Raw genomic sequence first — 19,148 nt, 5'->3', positions numbered from 1 at the left:
AGTTACTTTTTATTAAATAATTACAATTAATATAAATATGTATATACATATGACAGAATCACAATATTAAGTGGCAAAATAGAAAGCGAATTTCCTTGCAATTTTCCATTTTCCTTTCTACATATGGTGTTGGACTATTATTTTTATTCACATGTTTCATTTTCCATTTGGTTCCCTCCTTGACTCAGACTAGAACCCAGAATGAAAAAAAGAATCTGAAAAAGAAATTTTTTTCCAGCGATCTACACGCTTCGCCACTGACGGTATTTATTCCTAAATTTATATCCTGCTAAATATCTTATATAAGAGAAATTTTTTTCTCCCATATAAAACTAAAATTAATTAATTAAATTTAATTAATGAATTAATATTTGAAAAAACTGTATTAACATCAAGTGTCATCCACTACAAGTTTAAAAAAATTTATTTGAACTTGAGTGGATGAATAAAAAGTATTTTATTAACGATTGAAAATTTGAACAAGATATATAAATATATATAGGGAGAGTGTGAACTAATAGTAGGAATTGAAAAAGGTTTAATTTTTTATGTTTTTGTATTTTTTTATGTACTATTGCAACCATTAAAGCTAATTATGAGAGTATCATTGGACTCAGGAGAGTGTCTTCAGGGATAGTCAGAAAAGTAGTAGCTATGCTTTAATCCACAAAGTGCAAGGTCTTACACCTGGAGAACAGTAACCCCAAAACTTATACACTTGGTGGAGTTCAACTAAAGTAAGTAGTGAAAGAAAGGGACTTGGGAGTAACAATATAGTCAGACACAAAGTTCTCCAAGCATTATAGACAAGTTGCAAGGAAGGCCCATGGTGTCGTATCGATGATTTATCAAACATTTGCTAGTAGAGATAAGTACATCATAATTTCATTATATAAGGCTATTGTTAGACCATCTTTGGAATACTGTGTTCAAGTTTGGAGACTGCACCTAAAAAAAGAAATTGAGCTTCTTGAAAGGGTCCAGAGATGGGTAACTCACCTGGTGAGATCAGCAAAAGGACATCTTTAATAAGGGAAAACTTTGAATATATGGATAGCACAGCTTGGAAACTAGGTCTTAAGAGGAGACTTGATTGAGATGTTTAAGGCTCTGAGAGCAAAAGTAAAATGAATGCGGATGAACTTTTCATGGTTATAAATGATTCTAGAACTAGGGGCCGTAAATTCAAGTTATAGGGAGGAATGTTTAATTTTTTATTTGGTTTTTAAGAGCATTAGCAACTAAGGCCATATTGCTCTGGGGATATGCGGTGGTCATTCAGGAGGGATGTTTAGACGGGATTGCAGGAAGTTTTACTTCAGCCAGCGAGTTACTGGAATAAGTTACCTACATGGTTGATGGAGACTGAGAGTTTGGGGAAATTCAAAGGTCAGCTGGATAGTTACCTATGGGAGAGGGAAATGCATAGGTTGTCTATTTCCTTTTCTCATATTATTATTTTTTTATTTATATTTATTTATTTTTTTGGTTGGTGCAGCATAAGCCTTAGGCTTTCTTACACCATATGGCCATTACCCTGTATGCAGGGACACTGATAATGAACACTCGGATACCGGGGAACTCCCTCCATATACTGATACTTATCCACTTTTATCGTTCATTATGCAACAATAATACTTACATGAGATACCCTAATACGTGGCTGCTATTTATAGGAAAAGGAAAGTTCTGCATAGCTTCTAAGTCAGTGGTGTCCAACCTACACCCGTGGGCCATATCCAGTCCATGAATAATTTTTATATGGCCCGTGCAGGAAGTGGACTAAAACAGCATTTTAGAGTCGTGAAACTGCTTGTAAAGGCATGCAAGCATCTATCTCGACTGTATCAAATGTGTACATGTAGCCCAGTGCAGTCATATTTATCTTAAATACAGTTATGTACATATCAATCTTTTTATATTGTGAAATTCTACTCTTTTGATATAACTTGTTCATTTTATTGAATAATTATTAATTCATCCTTAAAAATGTTCCAAAAGAGGAAAGTCGATTTGGATTGTTGTGTTTTTAATAACACTTACATGAGATTCCCTAATACATGGCTGCTATTTAAAGGAGAAGGGAAGTTCTGCAAAGCTTCTAAGTAATCAGCTTGTCGAACTTGTTCATAAAGAAATTTCAATCTTTCCTAAAAAAATATTAACAAGATTTCAATACAATAATTATATAGAGATATCAAAACGAAAATTAAAGCATTTATAACTTAATAAAAGAACTCAAATGTCAACAGCACTTCAAATCTACTCTAAAGCAATTAAGCATTATAATTTAAAAAGATTACAAAAACTTTCACCATAACAAAAACTAACTAGAGAAATGAAACATACATGCCTTTATTCTAAAAAAAACTGTATACTGTATTTATTGTATATTACAGAAGGCCCCCGTTATAACGCAGTTTGCTATAACGCTGTTTTTATATTATAACCCGTATCTGACTATAACGCTGACACAGATCACTATAACGCTCTTTTAAAGACTGCATTTTTGGCATATTTAACGAAATCGTTTCATTTGATGGAGTCGATAGCTTGAAAATGAAAGCAAAACAGCATTAAAACGTTTCCCACGCCGACCTGAGAAATTTTACCATGCCCAGTGAAAATTTCTTGCACGCTAATTTAATTGCAGTACCTAGAGAAAGCAAACATACATACCTTTATTCTAAAAAAAACTGTATACTGTATTTATTGTATATTACAGTAGACCCCCGTTATAATGCGGTTCGCTATAACACTGACACAGATCACTATAACGCTCTTTTACAGACTGCATTTTTGGCATATTTAACGAAATCGTTTCATTTGATGGAGTCGATAGCTTGAAAATGAAAGCAAAACAGCATTAAAACGTTTCCCACGCCGACCTGAGAAATTTTACCATGCCCAGTGAAAATTTCTCGCACGCTAATTTAATTGCAGTACCTAGAGAAAGCAAACATACATACCTTTATTCTAAAAAAAACTGTATACTGTATTTATTGTATATTACAGTAGACCCCCGTTATAATGCGGTTCGCTATAACACTGACACAGATCACTATAACGCTCTTTTACAGACTGCATTTTTGGCATATTTAACGAAATCGTTTCATTTGATGGAGTCGATAGCTTGAAAATGAATAGCAAAACAGCATTAAAACGTTTCCCACGCCGACTTGAGAAATTTTCCCACGCCCAGTGAAATTTTCTCGCACGCTAATTTAATTGCAGTACAGTGACTTGTTACATAGTTCCGAGATCAACATTTTAAAAAATTATCAAGTATATTGCTTGTAATATTTGCGTTACATGCATTTATCCGAAGTCTAGTCATCACTCAGTACCGTATTAGACATCGTGCGAAACGGACAGTTTACTTGAACATTGTATCATAATTAATGCAACCAACGCAGTTACATTTTCGAAGAGTTAATAATGGCTGATAAGAATGAAAAAGCAACAACGTCTGAGCGCAGTACAAAGACTATAAATGTAAGAAAAAGACTGAATTTGAAAATTAAATTAGACGTTTTGAAGCAAATTGATTCCGGTCAAAGACAAGCGGATGTGTGCCATAATTTAGGACTTGCAAGTTTAACTGTAAGAACAATTATAAAAAAAAATAAAGAATTAATTTTAGCAGCAGGAAAGATAGATGTTCCACTGCAAGCAACTAGGGCTAGGCCGGCTATTAGGATTGAAATGGAAAGACTTTAATTTTATTGAAGATAATATCCAATGCAGAATTCAGTTAAATATTATTAAAAAAAAAAAAAAAAAAAAAAAAGAGAGAGAGAGATTAGCCAATATGATGATCTGAAGAAAACTCACCTGAAAAAAAAAAAAAGTGGAACCATTTAAAACTAGTAAGGGCTGGTTGAATAGATTTAAAATCCAAGGAGAAGCCGCAAGTGCAGAAGGAGCCGAAACTTTCAAAAAAGAACTTGTTAAAATTATTGAAGAGGGATATTATGTGTTATACTTCTCAACAAGTTTTTAACATAGATGAAGCAGGACTTTTGTGGAAATGAATGCCTAAAAGAAGTTTCATATTGAAAGAAGAAAAAAAAAACATGCCAGGTTTCAAAGCGGCGAAGGATCGGTTGACTTTATTGTTGGGTGATAACGCTGTGGGGAATTTAAAATTAATACGCCTTTTAGTTTATTTAGAAGAGGGTCCAAAGTTCAACCCAAAATCGAAACATTTTACATGATTAAATTCATCAATTAAATTAAATCAATTAAATTCATGATGTTAATTGGAATTTAAGTTTTTAATTTTGATACATAAGTAGTTACCACATAATTATATACGTATGTAATGCAGAATATTTTATATGCACAAATATTTGAATATTAAATATTTTGACCGACATTTGTGCATCTTTTCACTACCGTTTATTATTGATTAGGAAATATCCTATTGCACTGACTGCAACTCACAAATACATATGTTACCTTATGGGAATGTGGCGCTTGCTTAGCGCGGATTCACTTAGCGCTCTGTTTTTATGGAACTAATTATCAGCGTTAAGCGGGGGTCACCTGTATAGGGTTCACCTCAAAATCTGTACACAATAAGAATTTTTATTACTATATGGTGAAATCTACATACATATTAACATATGGGAGGGGGGGAGTTAATAGGAAAGTTTTTGCCATGCTCTAGTGACAAAGAAATTTGTTGTCATGGAACTGTGTAATTGTTATTCATGAACAACATTACCAATTAATTAATTTATTTTATATATGAATGGTGAATGGCTTCACCATTCATATGTAAAGCATTACACTGTGGTAATAATTCACTTAACACATTTAGTGTTTAGTGAAGAATTTTTTTTTTGGAACTTTTTGATTTTCATTTGAAAATAATGCTGACATAGCAACTTTCATCTATTTGCATTTATCCATATGCTACCTACAAGAAAATTAAGTAGCCTTGGAGGATTACAGCCTTTCAAAATGCGCACACAGATTCTTATCTACCATGAAAAAATTTTGTGCAGGTAGAAAATTCAAATGCTCACTATCCAAAATCCAGACTAAGATTTTTTGTGTGTGAAACAGTCATTTCAATTTTATGAACCTTTTCAAAAACTTTTTTCCAAATAGTGCAAATGCATGATGAATTGGGAAATTTAATTATATTAAAGTTAAAGATTCTGAAAACTCTACTGGCAGCTTTTTAAATAAATATATATATATATATATATATCTTGCAGGCCAGCTGATTTTCAACTATTGTGAGTCAACACACTATAATTTTATAACTCATGACAGAAAATCTGAAAATTGCTGAGTCCATAATTTACTGTCAGATGGAGATCCTTGGCAAATCTGAAGTGGGCTACAATGAGTAAGATTTTTCTGCTAATGGTCAACTTTTTTGTTCTTCAGCAAATCAAGCTATATTTCACTAGTTCATTTATATATATATACCCGCACAGACATACTCAGTGATCACTGAATTATGACCATCTACTTAATACCACGTTGGGCCACCCTGACCTGGAAATCCCAGCAAAAGGCTTGGATTACAAGGCAAATCTTCCATAACTGGCTTGTAGAAAGTCTTGTTCCTGAACTAAAACTTTATTGCCAACACAAAAATTTGTCGTTTAAGATTCTTCTGTTGTCGGATAATGCCCCAGCACATGACATCATCGAACTACTTCACTCATTCAGCCTATGGACCAAGGTGTCAAGCAAATTTTAAAGCTTACTATTTTTTAAGAAGAACATTTAGAAAGCTAATCTATGAGACTGATGGCAAAGGCAAACCAACTGTTCAGGAGTTTTGGAAGAGCTTTAACATCAGGGATGCAGTGTACATTATTGGTGGGGTATGGAATGAAGTGACAATTAGGTGTATGAACAGTGTTTGGAAGAACATTTATCCTAAAGCTGTGCATGACTTCACTGGTTTTGAAATTTCTGAAGAAGTTCGTGGGGGAGTTGGTGTCTTTGGCAAGTTTTTGATAATGTTGAGGAGGAGGAGGATGCTAAAGAGCTGCTTGAGTCACACTCACAGCCCTTGACTAATGAAGAAATGGCTGAACTGAATAGGAAGGCATTTGATGAAGAGACCATGGAAGGTGAAGACACAGGCCCCAAGAGAAGAAAACACTTAAATCTCAACCTCAAAGCTAGTCACAGAAGCAGCAGGAACTTCAGCTACAGTGCAACAACTTCAAGTGCTGAGGAGGAGCAATTGTAAGAATTTGTAAGAATAAGCAATTGGAAGAATAATAAAAAAAAAATTATTTTTATGTTTTATTAATAATTTCATAGTGTATTTTCTAATTATTATTTTGAAATTACAATAAATTATACTGTATTACAGTTTAGTGTACAATAAAATAAATATTTCCTATTCATATGCCTATACATTTCCATATAAATTCAAATTTTTTAGTTGGTCTGGAAAGTATCTCCTACATAATACATTAGTTCAATGGGAAACTGATGTCCGATATACATTGTTTCATTATAAGTCATGCCTTTTAGGAACATAACTACAATGCATAGAAGACCCCCCCCTTTGTGTGCTTTGTGTGACTGGAAATGTGGCAAGTATGATGTCATGGCTGAGATTTCCACAAATGATCTACCTAGAGCATTTGCAATCTCTTCTGGTTTTGTAATATTAGAGCCATTGACAGTGAGCATGGGATAGTTGAAGCGTGGGTGTTTTGCATGTTTTGCAAAATACAGTGTATTTTGGCCCATATTGTTTGGGTTTTTGTTGTTTTTGTAATTGTGGAAGTGAAATGCCTCCATGCTTCCCTTTTGCCGGTCTGCTTAAATCGTTTTGCCTTTTCCCTTGCCTGTTTAAAGCAGATGAGGTTTTCTGTTGTTGGGAACTTTTTGAAGATGTTCCACGCTCTATTCTTCTCTTTTTTAGCAGCACTACATTCTTCATTCCACCACACTTTAGAGCGGGCTGATATTTTGGTGGATTGTTTTGGAATTGCTTTGTCCGCTGCCTGCAGTATTTGGTTGGATATATATTCTACTGCCAGGTTTATAGGTGTTTGTTGGACCTGTTTTTCATCTAGCATAACTAGCTGCTTGTACACGTCCCATTCGGCTTTTGAAAAGTTCCATTTGGCAATTTGGTTGGAAAGATGGGGAACACTTGTTTCAATGCAGCATATCACAGGGTGGTGATCACTGCCCAGTGGATTGCTGTGAATAGTCCATCCAAATAGAGAGTAAGCGGTTGCTGAGCATAAAGAGACATCGATAGCTGAGGTAGACCCTGTAGGAAGATGTGTATAAGTGTGCGCTCCTTTACTGAGCTATCAGATTGTGTTCATCAAGTAATATTTCGATGGTTTGTCCACGCTTATCTAGGATATGGCTTCCCCATAGCGGAAGCTGTTGAGGTCTCAAGGATACAGTACAGTTTGGGAAGCCATATCACTAGTTCTTCTAAGTCGGCATAGCTTATATTTTGGTTAGGTGGCAAGTATAATGAGACTATGGTTAAACTGAAGCTAATGTTGACTTGTGCAGCAACTGCCTCAAGGTTTGTTTTTAATGTGATTGGTTTTGAGGGTACAGTTTGGGAAGCCATATCACTAGTTCTTCTAAGTCGGCATAGCTTATATTTTGGTTAGGTGGCAAGTATAATGAGACTATGGTTAAACTGAAGCTAATGTTGACTTGTGCAGCAACTGCCTCAAGGTTTGTTTTTAATGTGATTGGTTTTGAGGGTATCTGGGAGTTGATGATCAGCGCTACCCCTCCACGTGCTAGATTTTGTGGTTTGTGTGCAACACAATCTTACCGATGTATCATGTATTTCCGAAGGGAAATAATTATATTTGGTGTTAGATTGGTTTTCTGCAAACAGAAAGCAATAGGATTGTATTGTGAAAGGAGATCTTGGATGTCAGCCAAATGACTACGATAGCCTCTACAGTTCCATTGTAAGAAAGTAAGCATTATTTTGGTTTACAAAAGCTCTCGATTTGTTTTCAAGGTACAGAAGGTTTGCATCACTCAAGTTTACCTTTTCCCTTCTTTTAGAAATGAGGTTTCCCTGTATCCATCTCCTCATCAGTGAACAGTTCTAAAACCTATTCATCTTGATTTGGATTATCTTCTGAATCCATGTAGTCTGTTTGGTTTGAGTCAGGAATGGTAGATACTGTAGTATTCTGCTGTTGAATGGCATCTGGCCATATGCCATTCAATTCAAAGCTATAAATATGATTGGCATATTTATAGCTTTGCTTTTTGTTTGGTGTATTTGTACTGGAGACAATATTGACCTTGCCCATTCAGCTAGTGATTTGCTTGGTGGTATGGTTACCTCCGCTTGGGTAGCAGTTGTGTGCTTTTTGATTATTTGAGTATAAGTTGGCTTGTTAGTATTCGGAATTGGTAAAGATTTTTTAGCCTCTTGGTAGGTTACATTGTGTTCATTTATGATTTGCAAATGACATTGTAGTCATAAGCCACGATCCCAAAGAATTAGAGGAAATTCTTAATCAGTTATGCACAGTTAGTAAGGATTTTGGACTAAAGATGAATATGACTAAAACAAAAGTAATGATGAACAAGTATGCCACAGAAAGGGAAATAATGATTGAAGGAGCAGTAATTGAAAAGGTGGAGTCATATACTTATCTGGGACAAGTTATTAGCTGTAATAATGATAAATGGCTGGAAGTCAAGAGAAGAATAAATTTTGGATGGATAGCATTCAGGAAATATAGTCACATACTGAAGAGCAATATCCCAGTTTGTTTGAAACGTAAAATAATGAACCAATGTATACTCCCCACCATGACTTATGGAAGTGAAACTTGGGCACTCACCAAAAGAATGGAAGAGAAGCTGAGAACTACACAGTGAAGAATAGAACAAATTATATTGGGAATCAGACTGTTAGATAAGAAGAGAAACACATGAATTAGGCAGCAAACTCAAGTAAAGGACATTCTTATCAAAACTAAAGAACTAAAATGGTCTTGGGCAGGACACATAGCTCGAAGACATGAAGACAGGGGGACTAGGAAAATAACAGAATGGTATCCAAGAGGAGCTAGAAGAAAACCTGGAAGACAAAGGTGGAGATGGATAGATGAAATTCGTGAGTGAAATGTTTATGTGGCCTAATCATTTAGCCATTAAAATGATGGTGAAACTTTTATTCCAATAATGTTAGTAAAGCGCTTATTTGTTAGCCTTTATGTTTACTGGGGTAAAAAAAAAAAAAAAAAAAAAAAAAAAAATGGAGAGGAGAAAGAACTTACTGTGCTGTACATGGTTGGATAAACTGTGAAATGAAAAAAATTTCATTTTGAATATGCTGACCTCTGGTGGGAGCCTCTTACCGGAGAGTGCTAATGCAACATAAATCAGGAGATGCAGTAAAGCACAAAAAAAAAAAAAAAAAAAAAAAAAAACACCTATATTAACTAATTCTACATACATCTTATATCCTACTTATTTAACTAAGCTACACTAAACTAAAGCACATTAAAATAAACCAAACTGATTACTTTCACAATGCTGTCCTCCCTGGAAGGTGTTCTCTTTATCACTACATGGCATAGATATATAGCAGGTTAATTCCTGCATTTGAAGATATATCAACACAGTCTCCTTCACAGCTGAACAACAATGATAAGTTGAAGATATTCAATTTAATATGCAAAAATACACTTAAGAAATTTCAAAAATGAAATAAATAGTTACCTTTTGAGTTTCATCTTTTCTTTCTTTTAGAATATCTGTTAGTTTAGTCAGCTTTTCTAATGCTTCTACTTGTCTTACAACAGATTTAAGATGTGTGCCAATGCCTCTACAATAGGCTTCTAACAAGAGACCAAATCTAATAGCAACTGCTGAATCATGCATTTCAGACCTATCCAGAAACAAATAGACAATTCCTTAAGTTTAAAGATTTAAATCTTTATTTTGAAATTTATTTTCTAAATCTGAATTTTTATAAAAATTTTTTTCAGACAAATGGAACCCACAATCCAGTATTATTCTCAATTATAATATCATACAATCATCTAAAAATAGTGACATCAAAGTAAACTTTAATTTCGTCATTAGTGTTGTTGTTATTTGGTTTTTAGGAGCATTAGCAACTAAGGCCATATTGCTCCAGGGATATGCGGTGGTCATTCCCTGACCTTTCTGCATCCTCCGTATTTGGTAGTCACAGGCTCGAGCCCCGGTCCAATCAAGAAGCGTGTGCTACGCACTGCTGCTCCTATCCACCTGGCTACGGAGGCACCTCATCATTAGTGGAAGAAAGAATTGAGTAAATTAAAAAAATCTTTATCTAAGTTTAATGAAATAACTAACACACTACATTAAATTTAATTAACCTTTATTCTCCAGAAGGTATCCATACATTTCTGTGTATAGTCCACTTTCAAAGTGAAATTATGTTTAGTATTTGTGCAGGGCTGCCTACATGTCACACAATGTGAAGGAGTGAGCTGCATGTGGCCTGCAGGCTGGATACCCCTGGCCTAGAGATTCCTTGCACCATATAATACCTGATGATAATATTGTCAATCAATTTGGCCTTGGTTGGTTGGTTATTGGAAGTTTAATGGCGCATCAGCATTTTGCACGTGCACCCAATTTGCCCTGGAGAGACTTTGCAAGGCTTGTGAGGTAGAATTTTATTCAGCATGGTCTGTGTTTGTTAACAGGACGAACTGTTTTTACAGGGATAGGATGCACTTTAGCATTAGTAGAAGCACATGATGCAAGAAAGCAAGCTTATACAGCATCAGCCAAAAAAAAAAAAAAAACACCTTTCCCATTTCACTGATCCATTCATTTCAAATGTTTGTCTAGTTCTGTCTTGAATTTATTTAAACTATCAACTTCCACAACAACAGATGTTACAGCGATCAACTGTAACATTTGTTACAGCGATCAACTACCCACTGGCTAAAGGGAAACTTCCACACATCTAATCTGAGCAAGAGGAAGAATCCCATCAGCATAATCACTTAAATAGAATGGGTGCAAGAATACTGATGCTACCAAGGCTGTGTGGTAGGTGGGCTGGAACGTTGCTAGCTAGTGTGGGGGATATACAGGGTGCTTCAGTTAAACGTTTCAGAACTTCTAAGAGGGGTAGGGTACATCCTGACAACTCGAAATCATATAGTAATGTGGGGTCGGAAATGCTTTCCTGAAGCGGTGTTGTACACAGAAGCACCATAAAGAAAAGAGACCGTAAGTGAGAAATCGTTTTAATAATACATGAAAAGAAGCAAAAGGTACATGGATTAAAGTAAGTGTTCAAAGTTTCTTCCACGGGCTACAATGCACACCTCACATCTCCGACGCATGGACATCTGAACATTCTGGAATACTCCAGGCGAATTTCGAATTTCTTCGGCAGCTACTGCGATTCTTGCAACCAGCACCTCAGCATTGTCAACAGGGGTGTCATAAACTAGCGATTTCATATGACCCCAGAAATAAAAATCAAGACATGATAGGTCGGGTGACCGAGCAGGCCAATGCACGGGACCACCACGTCTGATCCACTGTTGACCAAATGTGACATCCAGGTAGTGACGAACATCTCCGCTATAATGGGGAGGGGCTCCATCGTGTTGGAACCACATTGTCTGTTGCGTCGATGCAGAAATCTGTTCATCTCTCAAAAGTTGTGGCAATACTTGCTGCAGAAAGATCAAGTAGATAGGTCCGGTTAGACGACACGGTAACAGGTAAGGTCCGATGAGGTGATCTCCCATAATACCGGCCCATACATTGACCGAAAATCGAATCTGTGCTGCACGACGTCGTATTGCATGCGGGTTCTCGACCGCCCAGATATGGTCGTTATGCGTGTTGAAAATTCCTTCCCTTGTGAAGGATGCCTCATCGGAAAACAACACTTCAGCAGGAAAAAGGGGATTTGTAGCACATTTTCCAAGGTACCACTGTACGAAAGCAATACGAGGTGCATAATCCTCCGGTTGCTGTGTCTGGACACGCTGCACATGAAACGGATGCATGTCTTGTTCTCGGAGAATCCTCCAGACGCTGCAATGGGAAACCCCGACTGCGTTTGCTAGACTTCGTGTACTCGTTCTTGGATTCCCCTGTACATGCTGCAGCATTCTGTTCGACGGCTGGAGTCCGTTCTGTTCTTACCCTGTCCCTGTCAGCTCTTTCAAATGAACCTCTCTCAGCTAACCTCTGGTGCAGTCTTGCAAAGAAATTATGACTGGGAATACGCCTCGTCGGATATCGTTCCGCGTACAAACGCTGTGCGGCTGGCCCACTACAATTTGCAGCCCTGTAGTACGCCAAATGCATATCGGCTAACTCTGCGTTCGTGTAATCATCCATCCTACTAACTTGGCGTTCTTGTTCAAGAAATTCGAAATTCGCCTGGAGTATTCCAGAATGTTCGGATGTCCATGCGTCGGAGATGTGAGGCGTGCATTGTAGCCCGTGGAAGAAACTTCGAACACTTACTTTAATCCATGTACCTTTTGCTTCTTTTCATGTATTATTAAAACGATTTCTCACTTACGGTCTCTTTTCTTTATGGTGCTTCTGTGTACAACACCGCTTCAGGAAAGCATTTCCGACCCCACATTGCTATATGATTTTGAGTTGTCAGGATGTACTCTACCCCTCTTAGAAGTTCTGAAACGTTTAACTGAAACACCCTGTATAGACTATTAGATTAACACTTACCTCAGCCGTAGGTAAAGGTGTAAGTGATTTCTGCAATGCTTCTATTGGAACACACGGCAGCCTGGAATGCAAGCTGTTAGGAATTTCAAGACCTGCTGGATTCATGGAGCAAGCAAATAAGAGATAAAACAGGTGCATGCATATTTGTGTGTACACTAAAGCTGGGAGCATAGTAAAAAGATTTGATGAATCTGAAGTACTGGTTAAGTCATTAAATGGAGACATTGTGGGGATATTAGGGACATGGTGTCACCCAGTCCTAAAAAAATGCAGAATTTGAATATGGAGAGCACAATCAGTACAGAAAGAGTTATGCTCTAAGTTAATAAGCATATAATATCTAAGCATATATGGGGGATGGTCTAAGATTTCAAAGCCACAATCATACAGTGCAGCCACAGCAATGACAGGCTTGTGAGCAGGTGTGTTGTCTTGGTGGAATAAGACTCCTTTGCTAAGTTTTCCTTGGCATTTGTCTTTGATGCCTCACATGACTACAGAACTTTTGGCATTGTGTAATATGTCCTTGTGACTGTCTGGCCTTTCAAGAGTAATCCACTAGCAAAGCTCCATCAGTATCCTCCCCAAAAAAACTGATGCCCTCACCATCTCATCTGACACACATGTTCAGATGAGATGCCCAAGATGCCGGCAATGTACAGAGCTGTCAGTCATAGTTCACTCATCACCAGATCATGCACACTCAACTTTTAGAGTGAGGGATGCTGCAGGTTTTCCACAGCATGGGTCATCTTTCAGGCTCTCTTGCCCTCGTTTAAGTTCTGCTGCCCACTTCTTAACCATGGAATAGGAAAGGGCATCCCCCCCAAATGTTGTAACTATATCCTCTAGCATTAAGTCCCTTTGTTTTTTTCAAAATACTAGAATGACGGAACAGTGGCTAATTTTGTCCATCTTTTCTCATCCACACAACTGTGTTGATTAAAAGACAATACTGAAACTGCATGAAACTTGGTTGGTTGCTATATGAAATGTTATACGTTAAGTACAGAAAATTTTGACACTGTACCACTACCCTTTCATACTCTAGCCACAAACTTTTCAAATGCCCCTCATATTGTACATGTGTGTGTGGTCCTCTGCTGTGTATTATGTGAAGATACTGTACCCAGCAAAGCTGATCACTAAAGTATTGAGTATTTTCATGCAGTATTCGATTGTCTAACCCATAAGGTTAGACAATTGGATCAACCGCTGATGTTTTGTTTGTTTGTTATTTGGTTTTTAGGAGCATTAGCAACTAAGGCCTATTGCTCCGGGATATGCGGTGGTCATTTCCTGACCTTTCCGCATCCTCCGTATTTGGTGGTGACGGGCACGGATCAACTGCTGATGCTATATGAAGTGAAAGGCCACGCATATCCACATTTATAAAAAATGTTCAGACAGTTGAAGAGGTGTTTATGTGTAGTGTGAAATGATTTCTAATAGTTACTGGACCATTCATTTTGTATTATAAGATTAATGTTGCAGACATTACCCCCCCCCCCCCCCCACCAACCCAATGTAACAAATTAGGCAAATTTACAGCTGCCAAATTTTGGTTTTCGAAAAACTGGCAATCAGGTACTTTAAGAAAAACAGATTGGGGGGGGGGGGGATTTTTTTTTTTTTTTTTTTTACGAAAATCATAATTTTTCAGAAAAAGCAAGTTTTTTTTAAGTTCACACTGCACTAGAAATAAAATTTCACTAACATGTATATTTTAAATTAAAATGCAGCTACAGGATTGTTTGTCAGTATAGTAAGCTAATTGTCTAATAATGTCTAAGGTCAAGCTGGATTGTCTATATGATTGCTTCAAGAAAGCTGTTGAACGCTGGTCTCTTCAGAAATGTCGAGTCAAGGTTTTATTTATACGATAGCCATTGCCATTCAGACTTGTATATCAGAAGGCATTTCCAAAGTTCCATAAGAAAGATATCTGAAATCAAGCACTCTCCCAACCCAAATATTCTCTCATAATCTGCATTACTGTGAGTATATCAATTCTTTCTTCTTTCATAAGTGATTTTAAGTGATTTACCATTTACAATTATTCAATTCAAGGATTTACAATTCTTTCTTCTTTCATAAGTGATTTTAAGTGATTTACCACCCAACATTTTAGAATTGAAAGTAGGAGCAGTTGTTATTTTATTTAATGGTACGAGATACGAGACTTATAGTCAAAGTTATGCATCAGAATTGTTTGGATCTAGAAATAATAATAGGAGAAGCTGAAGGAAAACAGGTACTCTTACTGTGTGTAGATTTGACTCCATCTGATTCGACTTTACCATTCTCATTTAAGAGACGGCAGTTTCCTATTTGGCTGGCTTTTGCAATGATTATAAATATAAGTCAAGGGCAAATGTTTGATAAAGTCAAAATTTCGCTTACCAACCCTATATTTTAGTCACAGACAATTGTATGTAGCAATGTCTCAAGTCAGATCATTCCAGCATGTTAAGATAAGGTTACCAGAAGAGCACAAGAATACAAAAAATGTTGTTTTCAAAGAAGTATTACAGAGACTGTTCTACATTTTAAGAAGTTGGGCTGCAACATGAGTCACGGTACATATTTACACTTCCATTTCGACTTTTCCCAGAAAATTCAGGAGGTCTAAGTGAAGAACAGAGTGAGAGTTTACACCAAGACATTAAAAACATGGAGATGATCAGTTTTAAAAATGAAAGGTGAGTTTTTAGTGGACTTTTTACTATTCTGCCCTTTTTAGTAGTATTTTTAATATGTATTTGAAAATTGCAAAATTTTTTGCAATGGCTACTGCTAGTTTAACTTTAATATAATTATATTTAAAGAATGAATTTTTGTCATCCAGTAGTGCCATTTGTAGAAGTTTTTCTTTACAAATAGTGATTTTGCAAAAAAAAAAAAAAGTATCCACAACACTTCCTATATTTCTTAATATCATTGAAGATAAAGAAGCTGTACAGGAATTTGGTTGGATATCGCAAAAGTTCTTCAGATATAATTGAGTTAACTCTCTCATATTGTAATGAAATCACCAGGCATCATTTGTAAAATTTCTAAATTGATTCTTTCACACTTGTCATTTTTTACTGCAAGAATAGCATTTGGCGAAATGGCATTTACATAAGGTTGGCCAAAAACAAAAGGAATCAAACTGTCATGAATTATTAGATTAGGATCTAATTCAATTTCTTTTCAAATGTGTTTTAAACGTAACAATGGCACTGTGTATTAGCTCACGTGCACGATATAGTGAGCGAGCAGTGCAATGGAATCCTAACGATTAGTTCTTTCTTTTAAGGTAGGTAGCACTAATAGAGAATTATTAATTATTATTTTTTTCTTCTTCAGAACAAAGGACACGACTGTGCGAACGTGCAAATTGTTAATCAGAAAAAGGGCCTTATCAACTTAGACAACTGTTTGTTTAACAGTTAACATCTTCCTGTAGCTCCATCTATGAAGTGGATGTTGAACTATTCTCGTTTGTAGTACAAAACTGGCCCATTCCATAAAATAAAACTATTCAGAATTTTTAAATTTTAAAAACTTTATGCACACCTAGGAAGAAATAGCTTCAATTTGAGACCAGCCCAATCAGTTAAGCCTATCGCACTGACGGAGTAAAGAAAATGGCTTCCGTATTAAATATATAGATAATATTTGACTTTGCACTTCTGAAAACTTAGTTGGCAACTATCTATGAATTCTGTTTTGGGCCAGCAGACTTAACTGCCTCAAGAAAACATACTTTGGTCTTAGAAATTCATGACAGAAAGTCAGCCAGTAATAAATACTTGAAGTTGTAATGCTTCAATGGAGTGTATCAGCACACAAATCACCTCAACAGCATAAATGCACTACGTTTTTATTATATGTATAAAACACTTTCAGTACAGTTTGTTGTGAATGTTCTGGCATAATACTGATCATCCATCAATCTGTTCTGATAATCATGGTGTAGTGTCTCTGTGGTCATCTCTCACTAATCTTTTATAACTGTAATTGACAAGGAGGGAAGCTTTTACTAATTTATTCACAGGAGAGGGTGTAATTCTGGCTCAATTTTCTAGACTGTCAATAATATAAGTTAGAAAAGTTGCTACCATGTAAGTCTATTTTTTTTTTAAATAAATTTTTAATGCCATTAAGTTTTTAATAAACTTTAAATTCTTTCATTAATATTTACTGATTTCTAAACTGAGAGAGGATATCATTCCTGGGCTGTATTGTATGCATTGTATTGAAAATGATAAACTTGCAAAAAAAGTGTACTTTTTTTCTTTTCTTTTCTTTTTTTTTTATTTGTGGCTAACTAAACACTATGGCCATATGCATTAACAAAAATGAGAAATTCACAGAATTTTTTAAACACAGTTTTATTATTTTTTTGTGAAAAAGATGGAGTACAATATTATAACGGTGAGAGAGAGAGAGAGAGAGAGAGAGAGAGAGAGAGGGGATCAAATCAAGCGAAAAAAGATTGGTTATCCACTGTGAACCTGAAGAGTTGGCTGCTACATCCTCCTAATGCAGGATGGGACCCCTACCTCCATTTCTGCATGCAACTGGCTGTATATCATTTTCCCAACAGATGGATAGAAAGATGTGGAACAACAGTGGTCAGGCATTAGTTCTGATTTTGCCTCCAATGGATTTCTTGTGGAGCTGAGCAAAAGAAAAGTTTACAGCAAAAACAATTGACAGCTGATAAGTTGGAGGATCCTACCTGGGAAGTGACTGGGTCTGTTCCCAGAGACTTACTTCCATGCTCTGTGGACAACACAGCCATCTGATTCTGAAACTGGTTTTTGTGGGAGGCCTGACTAAAATGAAGTTGCATCATTATAAAGATAAGTGACCAGCAAGCAATAATACTACTAAGACTGTACCCTTACACTGTGCTGTCTTTCTTTACCCTAAATAATCTTTGCCATTTACTTTGATTTTATAGGAAAATCTTTAAATGTTTGCCCAAAGCATTTTTTTCATAGACATAAATGGACATATACATTTCAGGTATATGTCCATTTCTGAAATCATTCATGAATGTAACAAACTGAACATATTCTAGCACTAAAACTCGCACTAGTCTAAGTTCCCAAGGAAACAATTTATTTCATCTTATGAATTCAGTATCTACAGTGGCAGACAAAAAAACTGCATCACTTGTGAATTTTGCAAATAATGTGTTTTGTGCTGCATTGTGGGCTGCAGAAATGTTCAAAATGCATTTGTTGGATGGGATATATATCTCTGTGAATGAAATCCAATAAAAAGACTCCACCTGATATACCTAATTGCCATAAATATCTTCCCAAATGGCAAAATGCATAATTAATGGAAATATGAGAAATCATGCAAATGGAAATCATGACAACCAAACACATTTTATTGCATTTAAGTGTACAAACTGAAATGATAAGTTAACATAATAGTATTATGTACTGTAAATCAGCAAAATAAGTCCTCGATATTTTGTTGTTCCTCCTCAAGCTGCAAATGCTCTCCTGCAGCTGAATCTTACTTGTTGGCTTCTTCTGAGAAATTTTAGATGACATTATGTACTAGCAATTTTCAATAGGGTTCAAATCTTGACTGTTGCCGGGCCAGTCCAACACTGTAATGCCAGCATTTCTGAGGTATGACTGCATCTTAAATGTTTTAAGCCTTTTGAAACAAGAAGCTGAGTCCTGTTGAAAAATGCAGTTTTGGACGTCTGTGTGGTCTCCCTAATAACGGGTTTCAGGCATTCCTCAAAGATAGCAGTGTTGGTTTCTGCATTCACCCTTCTGTTAATAAACTTAATTTGCCCCACCCATTTGCTTGTTATGCATCCCCAGACCATCTGACTGGCAGGGAACTTTACAGTCGGTGTTATGCAGTCAGAATGGTATGCCTTCGATTTTCGTCTTCTGACATATCGCTTCCCATCTAAGCCATGAAAGTTGAATTTTGATTCTTCAGAAAAGATAAGTGTCCCATTGCTCTTTTGTCCATGAAGAATGCGTTTTAGTCCAAGCAAATCACTTCTTCCTTTGTTGGGTCAATAAAGGCTTCTTCTTGGACTGATAGGCATGCAGACCACATTGCGAAAGCCATCTTTTGATAGTTTGTGTGCTTGTTTCAACACCAGAGGCCATATCGAAGTCCAGTTTTAGATCAGGAGCACTAGCATGGTGATTACGAAGGCATAGCTGTTTCAAACATCGATCTTGGGAAGGCGTAGTCACTCTCTTACGGCCTGATCCAGGTCTTCTCTTCACATCACTTGTTTCACACTTTAATTTCAGCACCCGGGATACTGTTGACTGGTGGCAGCCTATTTCATCAGCAATAGCACGCGCGGAAAGCCCTTCCTGGGACAGAGAAACAGCTACACTTTTTTTTCTTGGTGTCAACCAAACATATGGAACCATGCTTACACCTCTGCA

The 19,148-nt window shown here is 36.4% G+C and overlaps 1 protein-coding gene across 3 annotated transcripts in view; it reads right to left on the bottom strand.

Annotated features, from left to right (window-relative positions):
• Positions 1–19,148, bottom strand: part of LOC150089705 (phosphatidylinositol 4,5-bisphosphate 3-kinase catalytic subunit alpha isoform-like) — a 291,320-nt gene that overhangs the window by 79,666 nt on the left and 192,506 nt on the right. For all 3 annotated transcript variants that reach the window (XM_090389607.1, XM_090389609.1, XM_090389608.1), the window contains 2 exons: positions 9,718–9,886; positions 2,044–2,150 (listed from right to left, as the gene is read on the bottom strand). In XM_090389607.1, coding sequence (XP_090245733.1) covers positions 2,044–2,150; positions 9,718–9,886 — 276 coding nt within the window. The remainder of the gene's footprint in view (positions 1–2,043; positions 2,151–9,717; positions 9,887–19,148) is intronic.

This window comes from Mastigoproctus giganteus, chromosome 2 (assembly GCF_048544385.1).
Source record: "Mastigoproctus giganteus isolate SK-2022 chromosome 2, ASM4854438v1, whole genome shotgun sequence".
Classification (NCBI taxonomy): domain Eukaryota; kingdom Metazoa; phylum Arthropoda; class Arachnida; order Uropygi; family Thelyphonidae; genus Mastigoproctus; species Mastigoproctus giganteus.
This window is presented reverse-complemented; position numbering and strand designations above follow the sequence as displayed.